General features: G+C 42.9%; 1 protein-coding gene across 2 annotated transcripts in view; it reads left to right on the top strand.

Moving 5' to 3' along the window:
* The window catches only part of col27a1 (collagen, type XXVII, alpha 1), a 178,112-nt gene that overhangs the window by 120,518 nt on the left and 38,935 nt on the right, over positions 1-18,659 (top strand). For both annotated transcript variants that reach the window (XM_004916698.4, XM_002935498.5), the window contains exons 30-37: positions 1,794-1,838; positions 2,177-2,221; positions 2,301-2,354; positions 2,734-2,787; positions 4,418-4,471; positions 9,926-9,979; positions 10,507-10,560; positions 11,536-11,643. In XM_004916698.4, coding sequence (XP_004916755.1) covers positions 1,794-1,838; positions 2,177-2,221; positions 2,301-2,354; positions 2,734-2,787; positions 4,418-4,471; positions 9,926-9,979; positions 10,507-10,560; positions 11,536-11,643 — 468 coding nt within the window. The remainder of the gene's footprint in view (positions 1-1,793; positions 1,839-2,176; positions 2,222-2,300; positions 2,355-2,733; positions 2,788-4,417; positions 4,472-9,925; positions 9,980-10,506; positions 10,561-11,535; positions 11,644-18,659) is intronic.

The following is an 18,659-nucleotide window of genomic DNA, read 5'->3' as shown; positions in this document are numbered from 1 at the left end:
TCTCACTCTTTGCTTTACCAAACACTCATTGACGGAATATTTATATATACATTGTGTGGTATAAGTTTTCAGACCTGTGGCCCATTTTCAACTCAATAACATTATAAAGAAAAGCAGCCTCAGAGCATGATGCTTCATGCAACATCTCATTTGCACTTGGTCTCATTTAACCATTTGCAGCATCATAACTTCTCATTGAGTAATGGTTTTTTTATGCCACCCTTCCATATATGTATATATAAATATTTATAAACAGGGGCTAGGCATCTTGTCAGAACAGAAGAAATCAGCTAAGCAATGTTATATTGGTACTAGAGCAGTGCACCAGAACCAGGTATGATACAGGCACAGAAAAATGATTGCTAGTCCAATGTGCAAAAAGGTACGTATGCCCATACATGCTCTTGTAAACTTGGGGTGCAAAAGAGCATTCATTGGCTCAATGGAACCCTAGATTTACTGTCCACCTGTGCCTGCTGGTAATTTTGAAGTTCCCTTAGTGTGTTGTGTTAATCCCCAATCGACTTGCACCAAGTGACGTAGTGCCAGAGGCAACACCTTTCTAACACTGGGGAAATAGTGTAAATGCAGAATACCAAAATGGACACTGATATGCACCTGTATTGGTGCATTGTGCACAATTTGTGTTGGATGCAACTTAGTGTGTACCCACATTTACTCTAGAATTCGGAAGGGAAATGCTGCATTATGGGTAAAAAGTGCCTATCTGCATCCAAAATTAGCAAACTGCACATTGCACTTTGTTCACAGATGGGGCTCCTTATTCTTGGATACCTTTAAAAATATGCACAGCAGTATGACGGAGAAGTGACCTGTACATTTTCAGGCACAGTCTGTATATTATAAATGAATGCTACAGGTTGTTGCTAAAACAGTTCTAGGCTGCCTATGAGTCGCTTTGTCTCATAGTACTTATTAATTGCGCAGCAAGCAACCAATCACCATTAGTCTCATGTCCCACAGCCTCGCATGGGGACCTGCAAGCCAGTGCTCTTTTTACAGGTTACCTGGGGCAAGTCAACATAACCCCAACTCCCCAAGCCACCCATCCTTTCCTCAGTTTTTAAGGACAAAATTTGAATGGGATCTGGGCCATGGGCATCAGTATGTAATCTACCAGCCTGATAACAGAGTGTGAATCAACTACTCTCTAGTCCCCTTGATGCATAAATTCTATTTTATCCCACTGGACCAAGCTATATGTCTTAAAAGACACATATGGGTTTATGCTTTATTTATATAGCAGCAACATATCCTACCCTTTCCTAAAATAAACCCCTAGCTGCGTTTACTCATTTTCAGTGTATGAATGGGACAGTAAAGCTCTTGTGACCTCTGCACACACCCCCCCCCCCATCCTGATTTTACAATGAGAGGCAATGGCCATTGAAATTTCTCTTTTTAAGAACCTCCAAGTGAATGAGGCACCTGTTAAATCAAAGGTGGGCTCCGTGGAACATTCAGATTGGCTGGCAGTAGGAAAAGCTTTTTCAGGGATACGCTTAGCATTCTTTACTACACATGTAATAGTATACGTAGCATTCCGAGCTGGGTAGGAGGCTGCAGATCTACACTATACAGAGGTACTGTTGTTTGTTATGTATTTGCAAGGCACACTATATGATCCTCTGGTGCTCACAATCCAATGAGATAATCTTGGACAGTGTTTATATATTAATAAACCATTTGCATTAGTACTTGATTAAAACCAAAATATATTCTGCCTTAAATGCTGTGTTATTCTGCTGCTTATTCTAAACTTATCATTACAGGGTCCTTCTGGGATACAGGGCAAGCAAGGTCTGATTGGCCCACAGGTAGGCAAATTCAAGAGCATTCATTGTCACTCTCATAGGTCATGCATGTGCATTTGGAGATTTTTTTCCCCCAGAGCTTCTGGATCAGAAATGCTTGGTATAATGTTCTGTATTGATCAGGCCTGGACTGGGATGGAAATTAGGCCCTGGTATTTTTAAATACACAAAGGCCCAAACAGCCACTCACCATCCCAATAAATAGTAAATATCTTATATCAGCCCCTCTAGGCTGGTACTGATGTACCTAGATTTTGGCAGTCGCTGGAAATAGTTACGAGTGAATGAAAGCAATGCTTCCCCCTGAGCTCAAACTCAATGTTCATGTTTTTTGTGTGCAGGGCAAAATGGGAGAGAGAGGAATACCAGGGCCAAATGGTTTTCCAGTAAGTCTATGTAGATAATGATATTATTTGATGCCATAATAAATCATGAATATTATCCTAAAAAGTGTTCATTTTACAGGGAATATCAGGACCTTCCGGCCCACCCGGGGAGAAGGGAATTACAGGAAATCCAGCAAGTATCATCCAACTTAATGGCAATTTTATCCCTAGCACTAAATACTCCTCTTTGTTTTATCAACCTAATATCCTTTTCTGTCATGTGCTGTTTTGTATCAGGTTCTTATTTCAGTATATCCAGCTGCCACTGGACAGCTTCTTAATGTCTCAGCATCATTAGCCACCTAGTGAGTGATCCATTCTGCCTAGGCACATACAGTCATACGTTGGCTTCCATCTAGGACAGGAGATGAATGTTGACTACTGGCAGTGCAGCATATAAACCTATAAATACCAGCCTGGCAATGACAGAATTAAACTCTTAGTACAGTTAGCCAATTTTTGTGGTGTTAACATATATATATATATATTTTAACAAGTGTTTTTGTTTGTAGGGCCCCGCTGGAGCACAAGGACCTGTAGGCGCTTTGGGAGAAATTGGACACAAGGTAAAGTGTTAATCTTTGGCAATAAACTTTCAGAGCAAGGAAGGAAGGTGTACAGTGCCCCCCAGCAGCCCCCTTAAAGTCTAGTGGGTGTTGTTTTGTGGAATTACAGCAGTGCAGTAGGATAGAAATGATGGCATAAAATACTTATAATATAATGTCTCCGTGCTCTCTTTAGATGCCTGCTATTTGGCCTAGTGCTTCTGCATTCTACTGCTTATTTAAAACATCTGAACTTTACAAGGAAAAAAACATTTAAAACACATTTCTGTATCCTTATTTTGATACAAACCATTACAAGTAATTGGAGTAATAGAGAATATCTTGGTTTTGGACTCTGGCTGAAGTACACATTTTTCTTTTTTAACTTTTCTTTAGTGCCAGAATAACCAAGAACCTAGGAAATATTTATAGCAAGGAGATGTTGTGCAAATGCTTTGGTACCACTGTTAGGCTAAAGCATACTACAGCCTGTCATACACAAAGATCCAGGTTCACACACCCATGAATTAGCCTTTAGTTCCCAAAAGTCAAGGGTCCCCATATTCAGCATGACCCTGTCTAATAAGACCAGTTGGAAGATAGGCGCCATGTTTGGCACTTGGTAAAATGTTTGCAATGAATGGACCCTTAGCCAGATGTTGCCCAGCAGGTTACCATAGCTCAGCTTTGGACATCACAACTAGGGGCTTCTCAAGACACAAATGTTGCAGTGTTCCCTGCCAAGTGTCTCAACTGACATCTGTATGGTTGCTGCCATGTTAATAAAATACATACATATGTAAGGTGCTTTTATAAAATGTGACTGTTGGATACATATAAGTAATATATATCTATATATATAATATACATATAAGTAAGTCCAAACTGACTTCCAGATGTCATTTGAAGTTAATTCCTCTCTCCTAAGAGCCCTGGCAGTACTATAAGGTGGAGGAAATAGAAGCTGAAAATGATTATACAGAACAACTTACCTTTGGGGGTGGTTTGACCAAATCGCTCTCCTCCCACAGCATCCCTGCAGATACTTATAAGGAGTCTGTTGAGAGCACAGACCTCTAGACAAGCTCTTTCTATAAGCACAGACTGCATAAACCCTGCCAAGCCTCAGAGATACTGATAAATCAACACGCATGATTCATTCTGGTATGTAAGCTGTAACAAACCCAATCTCATTAACATTCAGCCACGTCCATGATTACATCCTGCAGCCACATACCCTCTGAGCACAAAACTCATCATACACAGAGAGATGCTCTATGGAACAGAATCATTGCCTGAAGAATCACTGTGCTAATTGTTAGCAAAAGTAAAAACAGAGCTGGTAGTCAGGGATGCAGAAGTAAATACATGGTGCCACTTACTGGATGCTGTACTAACAGCCTTGTAAAGCATCCCTCCAAAAGGAGGTAAAGCCCAAATCAGACATGGCTTCTTTGTACTCCTTTAGTAGCACAGTATGGCACAGGGCTGCTTGTGCCACTTCCCACTGCCAGCACCTCTATACCAAACATTAAATTAAGCCAACTTCATTTAAGGCTTTGGTTCCCCTTTAAGGGGTAGAATTACACAGTATTTACATATATAATAAAGGTTTCTCTCTCTAATAATTCTAACCCATGTTTTATTCCAGGGACCTCAAGGAGCAAAGGGTGAGCCAGGACCTCCAGGTGAAACTGGATTAAAGGTAAGATCCTCCCAGAGAAGGTCATGAGCACAGACCATGCAGTGAGTGCTTCCATTGAGTATAGAGACAGTCCAGGATGGAATAAACTAACAGAACAATATTTGAAGACAGTTTCAGTCAACTTTTATTTTTATGCTGATTGGTTATGAATTAATTTCATGGAAAATGAATGAGTATTTCATGATTATAAATGTAATTTTAAGGTAATAAATCACCCTTTAATGGGCGAATAGCATCGTTTTATGATGATTATTCAGTATATCTTTACTTAGGACTGATGTCTCTTGGTTTTCTTGCTTACCTCTGTGCCCAGGAAAAAGAGGTAACATGGGCCCCAGTGCAGAATTTGTTGGAAGGCCCCTTTACGTCCTAAAACTGAATGTTCCACTTGACTACCACTTTCCTAATGCCAGCCATCTTTTCATCCATATCATTCAGTGCCTCTATTTAGGCTCTGGCCTTTTTGCTTCTTTTATGATCACAGATAGATTTGTGTCCTCCAAGCACAAATGGTCAGTATGGGATGGACTAATGGTCTATTCCCATGTCCTTCTGATAGATATAAATCTGCATTTTATTTGAAATATACTTTCTTAGTCATTTGTTTGGGTTATAAATGCTAAACATTTTTAAATCTGTTGAGGCAATGCCTATTGCTGTATATGAACTGAGCTACTGTACTGACTGCAAGGGTCTTACAGTGATCTGACTGTTCTAATGGCCAGACAGGGCCTCTGCTTTTATTGATAAATTTGACCCAAGATACATACAGCTGAATTAGCTATAGATGCTATCATTAGTCCATCCAGTCAAATGGCTGCTTTTGCCAGGTCAGCAAAATAGCCAAAAATGAGCCCCAAGAAGGATCTGCAGTTGGATACTCTGTTGGGTATCTCGGTTATCTGTTGGTTCATTCAGTATGTCTCTTCTTACAGTTGACTGGGTAGGTGTCTGTGTCCTATTTTCCAATCACTTGCAGGACAGAGGGCTATTAATGGGACCTCTATACATCAGTTTGGCCAGGAAATATAAGAAAGTAGTCCACATATGATGTAGATCTCCAAACCTGCAGAATGTGTCTACACAGTTCCTCCCACCAATGGCCCATAGAGCAGCAGCTGTGTGTGGAAACAAAGAAAAAGCCCAAAGTAAGAGAACGGCACAGTAGTGACTCGGCAGGGTAGGGTATTTACAATTTTCTGGTACTCACCCAAACATAATTTTGATGAAAGGTCATCCTGTTTACTTTGGAAGGCACATAAGTACCTCAAGCTGGTTTTCCAATAAGCATTCTTTAGTTTCAGATACTTTGTATTCTTACTTTTGTTTTCCGTATCATTGTTTTTGGCAAAATCCCCCTCCTCCCATCATAGAAGCTACTGTTCCCCTTTTGTGAAAGAGATGAAACTCTAGCTTTCCCCCTTCTGAGCCTTTTCCCTGAAACAAAACCCCACTGATGCGCACCACCTTGCCATTCAGAAACAGAAAGCTCATGGTAGCTCATTGCGCTAGCGCTCAGTGTGAGGCTCTAGTCTCTGCTGGAGAGAGGTGATTTATGCACAAGCTCCCACCATTTTTTAGTGCTTAGGATTTACATGAATTTCATAGTGCCAGCTCAAGAGGCTGCTGGGCTAAACACAGCTGGCTGGCCTGAGCTTGTTTTCACTATTTAACAGCAGCTTTTTGTTCTTTTCATTCTTGGCTTTTGGCTTTTCAGAGGCTGAAAGATCTGCAGATAATGTGGAATAATAAAAAATATCCTAGGTCCCCTAGTAAGTAGAAACAGTAGCACAGGCTACCTTTGTGGCTGTTGCTAATTTCATGCCATTTATCAAAGGTCACGTGTATATGGATAATGGTTTGGATACCAGCCACTGATATCAATGACATGTTTAACTACCCTGTCCTTTTTTAATTAGTGATGAGCGAATCTGTTCCGTTTCGCTTCGCCGAAAAATTCGCGAATCTTTCAAAAGATCCGCGAAACGGCGAAAAATTCGCGGAACGGCGCAAATGTCGTGCGACAAAAAAAATTGTCCCCCGCGGCTATTATTTTGTCGCGCAGCTATTGTTTCGTCGCTCGCGGCTATTATTTTGTTGCGCGGCTATTGTTTCGTCGCCCGCGGCTATTATTTTGTCGCGCGGCTATTGTTTCGTCGCCCATGGCTATTATTTTGTCGCGCGACTATTATTTTGTCGCGCGGCTATTCTTTTGACGTCCGCGACAATTTTTTTTTTTACGCCGGCGACAATTTTTGGACATGCCGCGAATTTTCCGGTGAATTTTCCGTTTCGCGAAACATTTCGCCCATCTCTAATCTTAATACTTTGTCATACTAGGGGACTTTAGCATGTCAATGAACATAGGGGGCTAATGCTGGGGCATTCAACAACAGTGTATGCCACTTAACACTATATTGCATGCCACGTGCCATAGAAAGCCCATTTTTACATTCCAGTCACTGTGTAGCCCAGGGATCCCCAACCTTTTTTACCCATGAGCCACACACAAATGTAAAAAGAGTTGGGGAGCAACACAAGCATAAGACATGTTCCTGGGGTGCCAAATAAAGATTGTTATTGGCTGTTTGGTAGCCCCTATATGGACTAGAAGCCTACAGAAGGCTCTGTTTGGCAGTACATCTGTTTTTTATGCAACCAAAACTTGCCTCCAAACCAAGAATTCAAAAATAAGCCCCTGCTTTAAAGAGACACTGACACCAGATATTAAACCTTTTTTACATCTGTCATAACATTGTCGTTGCATGCTATTTATAATTTTGCCATAAAAGGATTTGTCAAAGCTTTTACATTCCCTATCAGATCCCCCATGTTCCTCTATGAGGGGGCGGCCATATTTGTCCAGCAGGGGGCCGTTAGCATTAGAATCTATAACTGACAGGCTGAGAAGGGACAGTCAGGCTGGCAAAACAGTCAGGTTTTGGGATTTCAAGTAACAGTTACTTGCAAAAGCAAACCTATCAGCAAAAAATGATCAACACGACCTATAGGCAACTTTTTATGTAGATTCATATTTTAAAAAGTTGTTTTTTCGTGTCAGTATCACTTTAAGGCCACTGGGAGCAACATCCAAGGGGTTGGAGAGCAACATGTTGCCCCCGAGCCACTGGTTGGGGATCACTGGTGTAGCCTGAGAGTACATAGGGCTCATGTATGTCCGCAAGTGCAGTCAGCAAAGTGCATAGTACAGTAGTGCTAGAAGCACATTTTAACTCAAGTAACTTTACTAAACAGCAACTCTGTTGTTGTGTCACAAACAAGAAAAGCCAAATTAGCCAGATTTAGAATTGCATCCTTGAGAATGTCATTAGAAAGCTGGGAGACGGGCCTGGGTTTGTTTGGCTGATATACAAAGCGCTGTTAGAGTAGTGCTTCCATATGTCCTGGGGATGTGCCAAAGCCAGTAACTGAGATGACTTCACCTCCCATAGCTGAAACTCTAACAAGAGCAGTGGGACATGCAATAAGGTAAGAGCGCTCCCTCTAGATAAGGCTGTCTGATCTGAGTGTTTGGGGCCATATGTCAGTCTTCTTACTTCCTCTTCAGCTCTATGTCCAATACAGGTTCTTCCCTCTGGAACATCTCTCATAGATACTCAGCTTGGCCTACTAAAATATCTTCCCTGGCATTCTTATTGGCACTACAAAGTAGAAGCATTTTAAAAAAATAGCCTTGTGCCACAGCCCATAAAGCTGAAGCATCCATCTCCTAAGATGAGTACTTCTTCCCCAGGCCCCTAGTTTCCTTTTGACTGATTTAATTGAAGTTACATTTTCCTTGAAACGAAAAAGAGTAAATCCAACCTCTATTTGCTTCATTCATGTGCAGTTAGCCAGTGTCACACAAAGCTATGGTAAAGGTGCCTGTGGCAATTTGTACATGCACTGTTGTGGGCCGTGCCCATCCATTATATTCATCCATGCATTAAAGGAACAGTTCAGTGTAAAAATGAAACTGGGTAAAATGGATAGACTGCACAAAATAAGTAAGCAGTCTAACATAATAGCCAGAAGTCTACTTTCTGCTTTCAGCTCTCTAACCTCTTAGTTAGTTAGTGACTAGGGGTGGCCACATGAGACACAACTGTTCAGTTAGTTTGTGAGCATGCATGTCTAATTCAAATGCATCCCATATGGCCACCCCTCAAGTCACTGATTGGTTACTGACTGCTAACAGCTTAGAGAGCTGTAAAGGAGGAAGTAGAGTTCTGGCTATTATGTTAGACATCTGCTCATGCCAGCCTTTATAGATTACTTTTTTGCCTAACTATATAAAAAAAAAAATATTTTGGGCAGTCTATTTTGCCCATTTTTATTTTTACACTAAATTGCTCCTTTAAAGAGACATTCAGAGCACCTACAACTATTACCAAATGTCTTTTCTCTCATAATGGTACAAGGTGTTCTTACATTCGGGGCGGCTTTGGTTTTTGTATGCAGGCCAAAGGCATTGAGTGGGTTTTGGTTCCTTTAGAGAACTGTGACATTATTTAGTAGCTGCCAAATCATATTTTATTAACCCAGCAAGTGCTTGTCTGTCTGGGGATGTACAGTACTGTGCCCCAAATGGCTCAAAATATGGTTTCAAAATGTATGGAGTTTTGGTATCGCCGCAATATCCAAGGTGCTGTTGTGATAAAGGACTAAGTGATGTCACAATAATGGCATTCAAGCACAACTTGAAAACATGCCCATATTTTCCCTTCACTTGCCTCTAAGAGCTGCCAACCAGCCACTGCCATAGGATATACATGCAACTAAACTTGTAAAGTGAATGGAAGATTTTAACTATAAGCTTAGACTGTCAAGGTTGGGGTTGTTTTCTCTGGCGAGGGGACATGATTACTCTGTACAAGTACATTAGAGGGGATTATAGGCAGATGGGGGGGTGTTCTTTTTTCCCATAAAAACAATCAACGCACCAGAGGCCCCCCCTTTAGATTAGAGGAACGGAGCTTCCATTTGAAACAGCGTAGGTGGTTTTTCATGGGCAGTGAGGTTGGGGAATGCCCTTCCTAGTGATGTGGTAATGGCAGATTCTGTTAATGCCTATAAGAGGGGCCTGGATGAGTTCTTGAACAAGCATAGTATCCAAGGCTATTGTGATACTAAAATCTACAGTTAGTATTGATGTTGGTATATATAGTTTATGTATGTGAGTGTATAGATAGGTCAGTTTAGGTTTGTATGTGCTGGGTTTACTTGGAAGGGTTGAACTTGATGGACTCTTTTTTCAACCCTATGTAACTAACTATGTTACTATATACATTACTGGCACTTAAATCTTATTTGTTTGCCACAATGCACATTCTACATTGGCACACCTAGCATTAAATATATTTAAGATATTAAATATACATAGATATTTTTGCATTCAGCCATTGCAGTGAACTGGTTTTTAATTGTTTTCTTTCTCTCTCTCTCATATTTTAGGGAGACCTTGGTCCATTGGGCATTCCAGGAGAACAAGGTCTGATTGGTCAAAGGGTAAGTGTCCTCAATTACATTCATAGCACCACGACGGCCATTCTATATATGCATGTATAGTAACAGAACTATATTTTCACATTGGTGTTCTATTGCTGCCATGTGCACTCATCTGAGTGGCCTCAGGTTATTTGATGACAATGAGGTTGCACGGAATAAATAGGACAAATCCTCCTCGAAAGATTATATGGAATAATGAACCAAGCCTGAATCCTTACTTGCATATTTAAATGTTTAAAAAATTGCATCATCTGGGAACAAAACATTTTCACATTGAATTGTCCAAGGCTTTAAAGTCACATGACATTAAGTGTTTAGCAGAAATGAATCTGAATCCTGGATTCGGTGCATCCCTATTATATGCCTACCTATAGTTTGAGGTCAGTACTGTTAGGGCTTTAATATGATTCAGCACTTGCACCATATTCTCTTCTTTATATCTTTATCAAAGAAGCTTCAATAAAGCTTGAAGTGTGTGGTGACCGCTATGTAAACTTATGCTGTGGTTTATTCATGTCTTTATACAGGGAGACCCAGGATTAGAGGGGGAGAGTGGCTTAACTGGCCCTGATGGCATGAAGGTAAGAGCTGCATGAGTTGATCGTACATTGAACCAGTGCTGTCCAGTTTTTCCATGAACTGGGCCACTTAGCTGACATACTAATTGTTTACTGGACTATAAAAAAAAATCAACAGCAGTCTTTGGAGGCCATAGGCAGGGGGAGTAAAAGTACCTTGGAGGGCAGCTGGGCAGCCCAGTATTAGATAATGACATGTACCTGCATAGAAAACATAGGTTGTCAGGTTGTATTGTGAGATGGCGTGTGTCATGGTCGGTATCCCAAAACTCAGAACAGGAGCCAAGGGTGCGGTAGTGGCTCATGCTTCCGCCAATATCAGCTGAAATTCACGTCGGGAGGAGCCCTTTGCTACTCTGATGCCGCCAGGACTTATAGTGAGAGACCCAAGGCGAGAGTTCTGAGCAAGCAAGGGAACCAGAACCGTGTGGCTGGAAGAAGGGAAACGAGTCAGCGTAGTCAGAGGTCAGGCCGGCGTCAGCAATGATCAGTAAGCATGGTACCAAAACGAATCCAGAAGAATAGTTGAAAAACAGGCAAAGGTTGGTTCAGGCAGCAATACGAGAATTTGGTGCCAAGATGACGTCACACACACAGCGAGCCAAAGGATGCATGTGCGCGCGTCAAAGGGTGCGCATGTGCGTTAAAAGGAAGATGGACGCACGCGCCACGCCTAAGAGAACATGGCGGGCGTTCCCGCACAGGAGAAACAATGTATTTACCAATGAGTGCAAAAGGCTGGTGCCATCAGGCACTTGTACCAATCACATCAGTTTGTATTTACAGTGAAATAGATAACTAGAAGTCACCGTGCCCCCTGCAAAGTCTTTTTAGGGCCCACTTATACTATATGAAGATGATTTTTTTGCAAACTAATCCTAAAACTTTCCAGTACTGAAGTGAACAAAATTTTTAGTCCTGTGTTTTGTAAATGTAATCATCGCTCTTTGATGAGTATTTTTGCTTATCTATTTATAGGGAGAAATTGGACAACCCGGACCTGAGGGGGAAAAGGGAGAGAAAGGAGTGGAAGGAACAAAAGGAAAAGATGGACCCCCCGGTCCATCTGGAATTCCAGGTGTCAGAGTGAGTTGTGAATACTTGGCACTGCTTGTATGATAGGTCACTACATGATCCAGTTTGCTGCTAGATGCAAGCATCCATACTCAACTCTACAGAGCAAATAGCCGCTACCATAATATTATGTCTGGGCTGGTATTAAAAATAGGCACTGGCATTCCCAGCACCCCACCAACGCATATTGAGGGAAATATCAAGGAATAACGATCCACAAAGACTTGGCAGCAAATTTGAAACCCTCAATCTAACAATTGTGCAGTACCTGATCTCGAGAGTCCAGGTGTGGCAGGATCTTACCTTTACCTTCCCAGGTAGGATCAACCTGCTCAAAATGATATTCCTCCCTAAATTTATTTATGCCTGTCACAACTCCCTAGAGCCCAATGGTTTAACCACCTACATAAAATAGTTTGGGGGTTTCTCTGGGCTGGTGCACATCCCCACATCAACATAAAGATTCTACAGGCACCCAGAACTAAAGGTGGGCTGTCGCTACCAGATTTCAAACTCTATTTTCGGGCAAGCCATCTTGTTTACGCACACTGGTGGTTCACCCCAGTGGCAGTTAACCCTGCTGTTATGCTGGAAGCCGCTGCCCTACACTCCTTACCAGCGCTAGCTAAGCTCCCATACCGAGGCTCCTCGCCTTACTACCGCATTACCACCCCAATGCTCACAGTGATTGGGATTTTCCAAAGATCCCTCCAAGTGACACAGGGATCACCTCAGATTTAGTCTCCTGTGGGGTAATTCGGCACTGTGCCCAAGATTAGCCAATGGGCAGGTAAAGGCATCAAAACACTGAAGGACATAGTAAAAGATGGGAAACTGAAACAATTAAGGAGTTTGACCACCCCCCTGCCATGTACTTGCACTATCTACAACTTAAGCATTCCTTCAATGCCCAGTTTCCAGTTAGACCCTTCAGGGGACAGATACCTCTCTTGAAAAATATCTACATAGACCGGACTTGAGAAAGGCTCTGTCGTGGTTTTATACCCTAGCTAAGGCTAAAGGTAAATGGCAGATTGATATACCAGACCTGAACAATGAAATGTGGGATTACGCATTAAACAGATTCCCGAAATAACGATGTCAGTCAGAGATAGGTTTATCCAAATTAAATTTATTAACCGTGCTTATTTAATACCCCACAGACTTGCAACGATTTACTCCCAAATGTCAGATCTATGTCCTAACTGTAACTTAGCAGTAGGCTCATTCTTCCATGTATTTTGGGAATGCCCAGCCACCCACCGACTATGGACTGAAATACTGAAATACATCAATGAAACATTGTCCTTTCCCAACATCCACTCTCCAAGGATATGTTTATTGGGGGTGCTGGAGGCCTTGGGGTTATTGGAATACCAACGGCTGTGTTATTTGCAATTATTATACTATGGGAAAAAAAGCCATTCTGTTAAATTGGAAATCGACATCTGCCCCCTCGCTTACCTTTTGGAACAAAAATTAGTAAATTATGTGCTACCCAAATAAAAATTGGTCTACATTTCTAGAGGCTGTCCAGCCAAGTTGAATGCGGTGTGGTGCGCTTGGCTAAATGCACAAACTGGATGAACCTGCCAGGCTTGCTTAAGCTTTTGTATACCTTTTCTCTCTTTTCCTTTTCTTCTGATCTGTTGTTAAATTGTTAAAACCTTAAATTAAAACTTGAGGGAATATTAGAAGATGATAAAATGATATCGATTAGGAAGGCTTTTATTTGCTGTTTAAACATTTGGGGACACCTTAGTATCCACAGGCCATCATCCTCCATTATTTCTAACAATTTTAACCTTTCGATTGCTTGTGACCATAGCTAAAAAAGTAGGAGGGAGAGCTCCTGGTGGATCATAGGAGAGATGTGAGTTAATTGTGCCGCTAGGTAGTATATATAAATATCTGGCAGGGCTAGTCCTCCTTTGTCTCTAGGTCTCATTAGGGTACTAAGGCGGAGCCTTGCTCTTGAGGTTCCCCATATAAACTTGGTAAATTGCGAGTGTATTTTGGTAAATGTTTTCCTGGGGATTTGGGTCGGGGAGTGCCATATGATAACGTCTTGGGTAGTATAAACATTTTTATCAGGTGTATTTTCCCCGCTGGGCCAACCAGTAGCGTTTCCCAGGTCCTGAATTTTTCCTGTATCCATAGGAGTAGTGGGCTTAGATTGAGTTCAGTGTATTTTGTGATGGGTAATGCTACCTGAATGCCAAGATAGGTGAATTTGTTGGTGACTTGTAGGGGACAGGGCTCACAGAGGTCACTACTGTTTTTATCATCCGCTAGGTATAGTATTGACATGGATGTATTGGTTTTTAGCCCTGAGATTAACCCAAACTTGCCTGTGAGTTCTATTAGGGCTGTTAGTGACTGGCCTGTGTCCCCCAGGTATACCAGAGTACCATCAGCATAGAGCTTGCTTTTTGTTCATAGCCCCCTATTGATGGGTGTGTGCGTACTGCTTGGGCAAATGGTTCGATAGCCAGGGTGAAAAGTAGGGGAGATAATGGGCATCCTTGCCTTGTGCCCCGGGAAAGTGAGAAATTGGAGGTGCAAAGAGAGTTAATACGCAGAGTGGCCTTGGGGATTTGTATAGTAGCTTAACCATTTTTATGAACAAAGCCTAGCTGTTTCATGACACACCATAAGTATGGCCATTCCACTGTGTTGAACGCCTTAGCTATGTCTAGGGCTGCTATTGCTCTATTACCTGTGTTACTAGGTATGAGTTAGGTTCAGATAGAGCCTTCTGGCATTCAGGACAGTTGTTTTGGTAGGTATGAAACCTATTTGGTCTGGGTTGATTAGTTTTTTTTATAACTCTGGCCAGCCTACGTGCTAGTATCTTGGCGTATATTTTAACGTCCGCTGTCAATAGTGAAATATGTCTACATAACTTGCAGAGCTGCGGGTCTTTGCCGGGTTTTGGTAGTAGTACTATTGCGGCCTCATATAGAGATTCAGGGAGGGTACCTGTTAGTAAGGCTTCCCCATACATTTTAGTTAAAAGAGGTGTTAGGGATTTAGTATGTTTTTTATATAGTTCTATTGGGATTCCATCGGAGCCTGCTGCTTTCCCTTGTGGAAAGGAGTCTATGGCCTCTTGCGTTTCTATGTCCGTAATCTTAGACTCCAGGAATTCCCTATATTCTTGGGGTAGGGATGGTAGGTTCAGCGGTTCTAAAAAAGGCTCTGATGTCCTTGACTGGGGCCTGTAGTTTGGTAGAGTAAAGGTCAGTGTAGTATGTGACTAGCAGCTTTTCAATCTCCCCAGGGGAGTTGTCATTGTAATTGTACTGGTGTATGGTCTGAAATTCCTCTCAGTAAATATCTAACCTTGCTAATGTAGGAATCATTGCTGCGTTGACTAGTACTAGGTCGATTCTAGAGAGGGATAGGTGAGATGTTGAGAAACAGAAGAATTGGCGAGCATTAGGGTTGGCTATTCTCCAGGGATCTAGAAGTGCCAATGAGGTTACCATCCGTGCAAATTGGGTAGTTTTGAGGGGTGCCTTATCTGGTTGTCTCCATGTCCTATCCATACTGGGGGTGAGGACTTCATTAAAGTCACCCGCTATTATACACAATGCGTGTAGGAGTTGGGACATTAGATCCGAGAGGATCTGCAGCACCTCTGGTTCATATGGTGGTGGTATGTATATGTTTGCCAGTAAAAGTTTGCATGCATATAGGTAACAATGTAGGAATAGGTATCTACCTTTGGGGTCTGATTTCAGAGACCCAAATCTAAATGGGACTCTTTTCCCTATTAGAATAGCTACTCCAGAGGAGTGTGTGGAGTAAGTAGCATGGTATGACCAGCCAACTCAGAGCCTTTTAAGGGCTAATATTTTGGATCCAGTTAGATGCGTTTCTTGCAGAAATGCAATAGAGGTGTTATGCTTCTTCAGAAAGTCTAGGACTAGTCTGCGTTTGATGGGGCAATTAAGTCCCCTTATGTTCCAGCTAGTCAATTGGATAGCTATAGTCCCTCTGGGTTGGGTAGTACCACACGCTTGTTACTAGGCATTTCCCTTGCATTTGTTCAACAGACCATTGAGCATAAAACATTAACAGTATTGTCAAAACTGAAAAGCTGTACATTAACGACGTACAGGTATTTAAACATTCCCAACCGTTGCCCCCCTCCCCTTCCACCCATTCCCCAATTTTGGGTAGAATTTGTCCCTTAAGATAACTTTTAATAACTTCTAGTAGCTTCTCTGGGGGTGGATCGTGGCACCTAGTTAGTCACGATATTTTCCCAGATTTCTGGGAAGCTGGTAGCTTTGTAGCTCGTAGACAGGAAAACTGGAGCAGCCGAGATATCCCCCCAGGCTGGGGTGGGCCCCCTGGCATTAGGGATGTTCAGGTTGTTATACAGGGTGGGCCATTTATATAGATACACCTTAACATAATGGGAATGCATATAAATGGCCCACCCTGTAGATTTGGCCTCTAGGGGGCCATTGCCATGTTGTATATGACGGATATCTGGGTGCCTTTGGCTAGTATAAGGTATACGGGGCTATCTTGGCCCTTTTGCAGAGGACAGGAGTTAGGGGGAACATAGTATGATATGTTTGCAGCTTGGTATCGCAATTGCCCGTGTGTCCTGGCGAGTGCTAGGATTTTGTCCTGGTCTCTGGCGTTGAGCAGCTTAGCGATCAGCGGCCTAGGCGGCGCCGCCTGGGGGGCTTGCCTGGTAGGGACGCTGTGGGCTCTTTCAATTGCGAATGTGCCGAATAGTTGTTCTGCTCCTAAAGTTTATTTTAGCCATGTCTCTATGAAGGCTTCTGGTGCACTCCCTTCCGACAGTTCCGGGAAGCCAAAGAATCTCAGGTTGCTGCGGCGTAGGCAATTCTCCAAATCGTCTGATTTGCCTTGGCATTCCGTTACAAGTTTTTGTACTGTTTGGTACTGCTCAGGGAGGTTTCTGCAGGAGTCTTCAAGGTTGCTCACCCTGGATTCGACCGCAGTAGTTCTCTCCCGTAGTTTCTGCAGGTCACCATTAATGATTGACAGGTCGATTTTTATTTCCTCGGTTTTGTTGTTTATCAGTGATGTGCAGGCGTTGTTTGCCGAGCGTATTTCTGCAAGCACGTCGTGAAGAGTAGGCTCGTTGGTAGTAAGAGGTTCGGCTTGCCGCTGGTTTGCGGTTCCCGCTGTTGGCTGCTCGTTAGGTTTCGCAGGGGCTCCGGGAGTAGGCACTGGCCTTTCTGCTGCACCGCCATTTTGATTAGTTTCACAGGCATACTTTTCTAGGCGTGCTGCTGCCTCCGAAGCTCTTTTTTGTGCTCTGTTCTGCCCTATTAGTTCCCTCTGCGGTAGGGGGTCCCAGTTGGGTTCGTCAGGCTCCGTATATATGGAGTGTGGGCAGTTAAATCAGGATTTTTTATCACAGCCGAGCTCCGGTTAGTGCGTGTGCTCACATCAGCGTCAGACCACGTCCCAACCTTTCGATTGCTGGCAATTCATGTCCAGCACTGCAAACAGTTGTACTGCTATTGCACAAGATCCGGTAGCAGCTAAGCAATCCCTCCCTAGCTTTCTTCTACCATCTGTACCTCTTAATGTCCATAGCTTTCCCCACTTGTGCAGCCATCAGTAGGCCTAGACTTTATACACTTCCTTTTAAACCTCAAAGTTAAACCTATAAGTTACTGACTGTACAGCGAGTGTGTGAGTTTTGCATGTGATCTAAGTGTTCCATATGAATTAAGTGTTAAGCAGGAGTTAAAGGGGAAGGAAAGGCTAAGTCACTTGGGGGTGCTAAAATGTTAGGCACCCCCAAGTGACTTGAATCGCTTACCTCGTACCCTGGGCTGGTGCCCCTGTTAGGAGAAAACCGCACCAGCCTGGGGCACCTGGGGAGATGCACTTCCTCCTTCCACCTTCGTTTCGCTGCGACTCCGAGTCCGGCGCATGCGCAGTAGAGTGAAAAAGCCGACTTCTCTGTTAAAGTTCAGCTTTTCACTCTACTGCGCATGCACACGCAGCGAAGAAGGGAGGAGGAAGTGATCGCTGCTACCCCGGGCTGGTGCTGTTCTCTCCGTACAGGGGCACAAGCAAGTGACTTACTGTATATACTCGAGTATAAGCCTAGTTTTTCAGCACCCAAAATGTGCTGAAAAAGTCACCCTTGGCTTATACTTGAGTCGGGTGCCATGGGTCCCTCTAGACTAGCACCCTCTGTCCTTTGTGTGCAAATTAGGCCACCTGCAACCAGACCCTCCAGTGCCCTGGCCTAGGCTCCCACTAGCAATACTTATTTCCCCTGACATCCCTCCGGGACTGGGTCTGCTGCCAGTTTGCCAATGTGCAATGAGCGTGGGGTAGTACTCAGATTGTTTTTGTTGACCCTCTTCTCCGCTTACAGAGCTAGTTTGCTGTTTTTTTTTAAATAAATATTGAAAAACATATACCCCACTGATGCCTCAATTAATGTTATTTTATTGGTATTTATTTCGATTATTAAAACTTAGCAGTAGCTGCTGCATTTCCCACCCTAGGCTTATACTCGAGTCAATAAGTTTTTCCAGTTTTCTTAGGTAAAATGAGGTACCTCGGCTTATACTCGAGTATATACGGAAGCTTTTCCTTCTCCTTTAAAAACCCAAAGGCATTTCAAATAAAAAAGGAGTTATACGAGGAATTGCACTCGTGAGACTGTAAGTGGCAATATGAGTTGTCAGTGTCACTCAGTGTGGATCTTGTCGCATGTATGTGGTCCTGGAGCAGCAGTTCCATGCAGCATTTACTTGTGAGAGATGCAGGTGGGTGGCTTGGAATCTGAAGTGCAGACTCTAAGGGGGGGACTGGCAGCACTGAAGGTGACTGCAAATGTGGGAGAGGACAGGAGGCTCACGGAGCAACCGCTGGCAGGGGCCGGTGTAGTGGGGGGTGGAAAAGGGATAGCGGAGGTTTTCTCTAAGCAATGTTATATATATTACATTTTTTAGAGAAAACCTTCGCTATCCCTTTATATATATTTATTATTCTATCATCCCTCTCTCACT

This window comes from Xenopus tropicalis, chromosome 8 (assembly GCF_000004195.4).
Source record: "Xenopus tropicalis strain Nigerian chromosome 8, UCB_Xtro_10.0, whole genome shotgun sequence".
In the NCBI taxonomy this organism is placed as follows: Eukaryota; Metazoa; Chordata; class Amphibia; order Anura; family Pipidae; genus Xenopus; species Xenopus tropicalis.
Note: the sequence above shows the minus strand (reverse complement) of the source record. Positions and strands in the feature narration are given on the sequence as shown.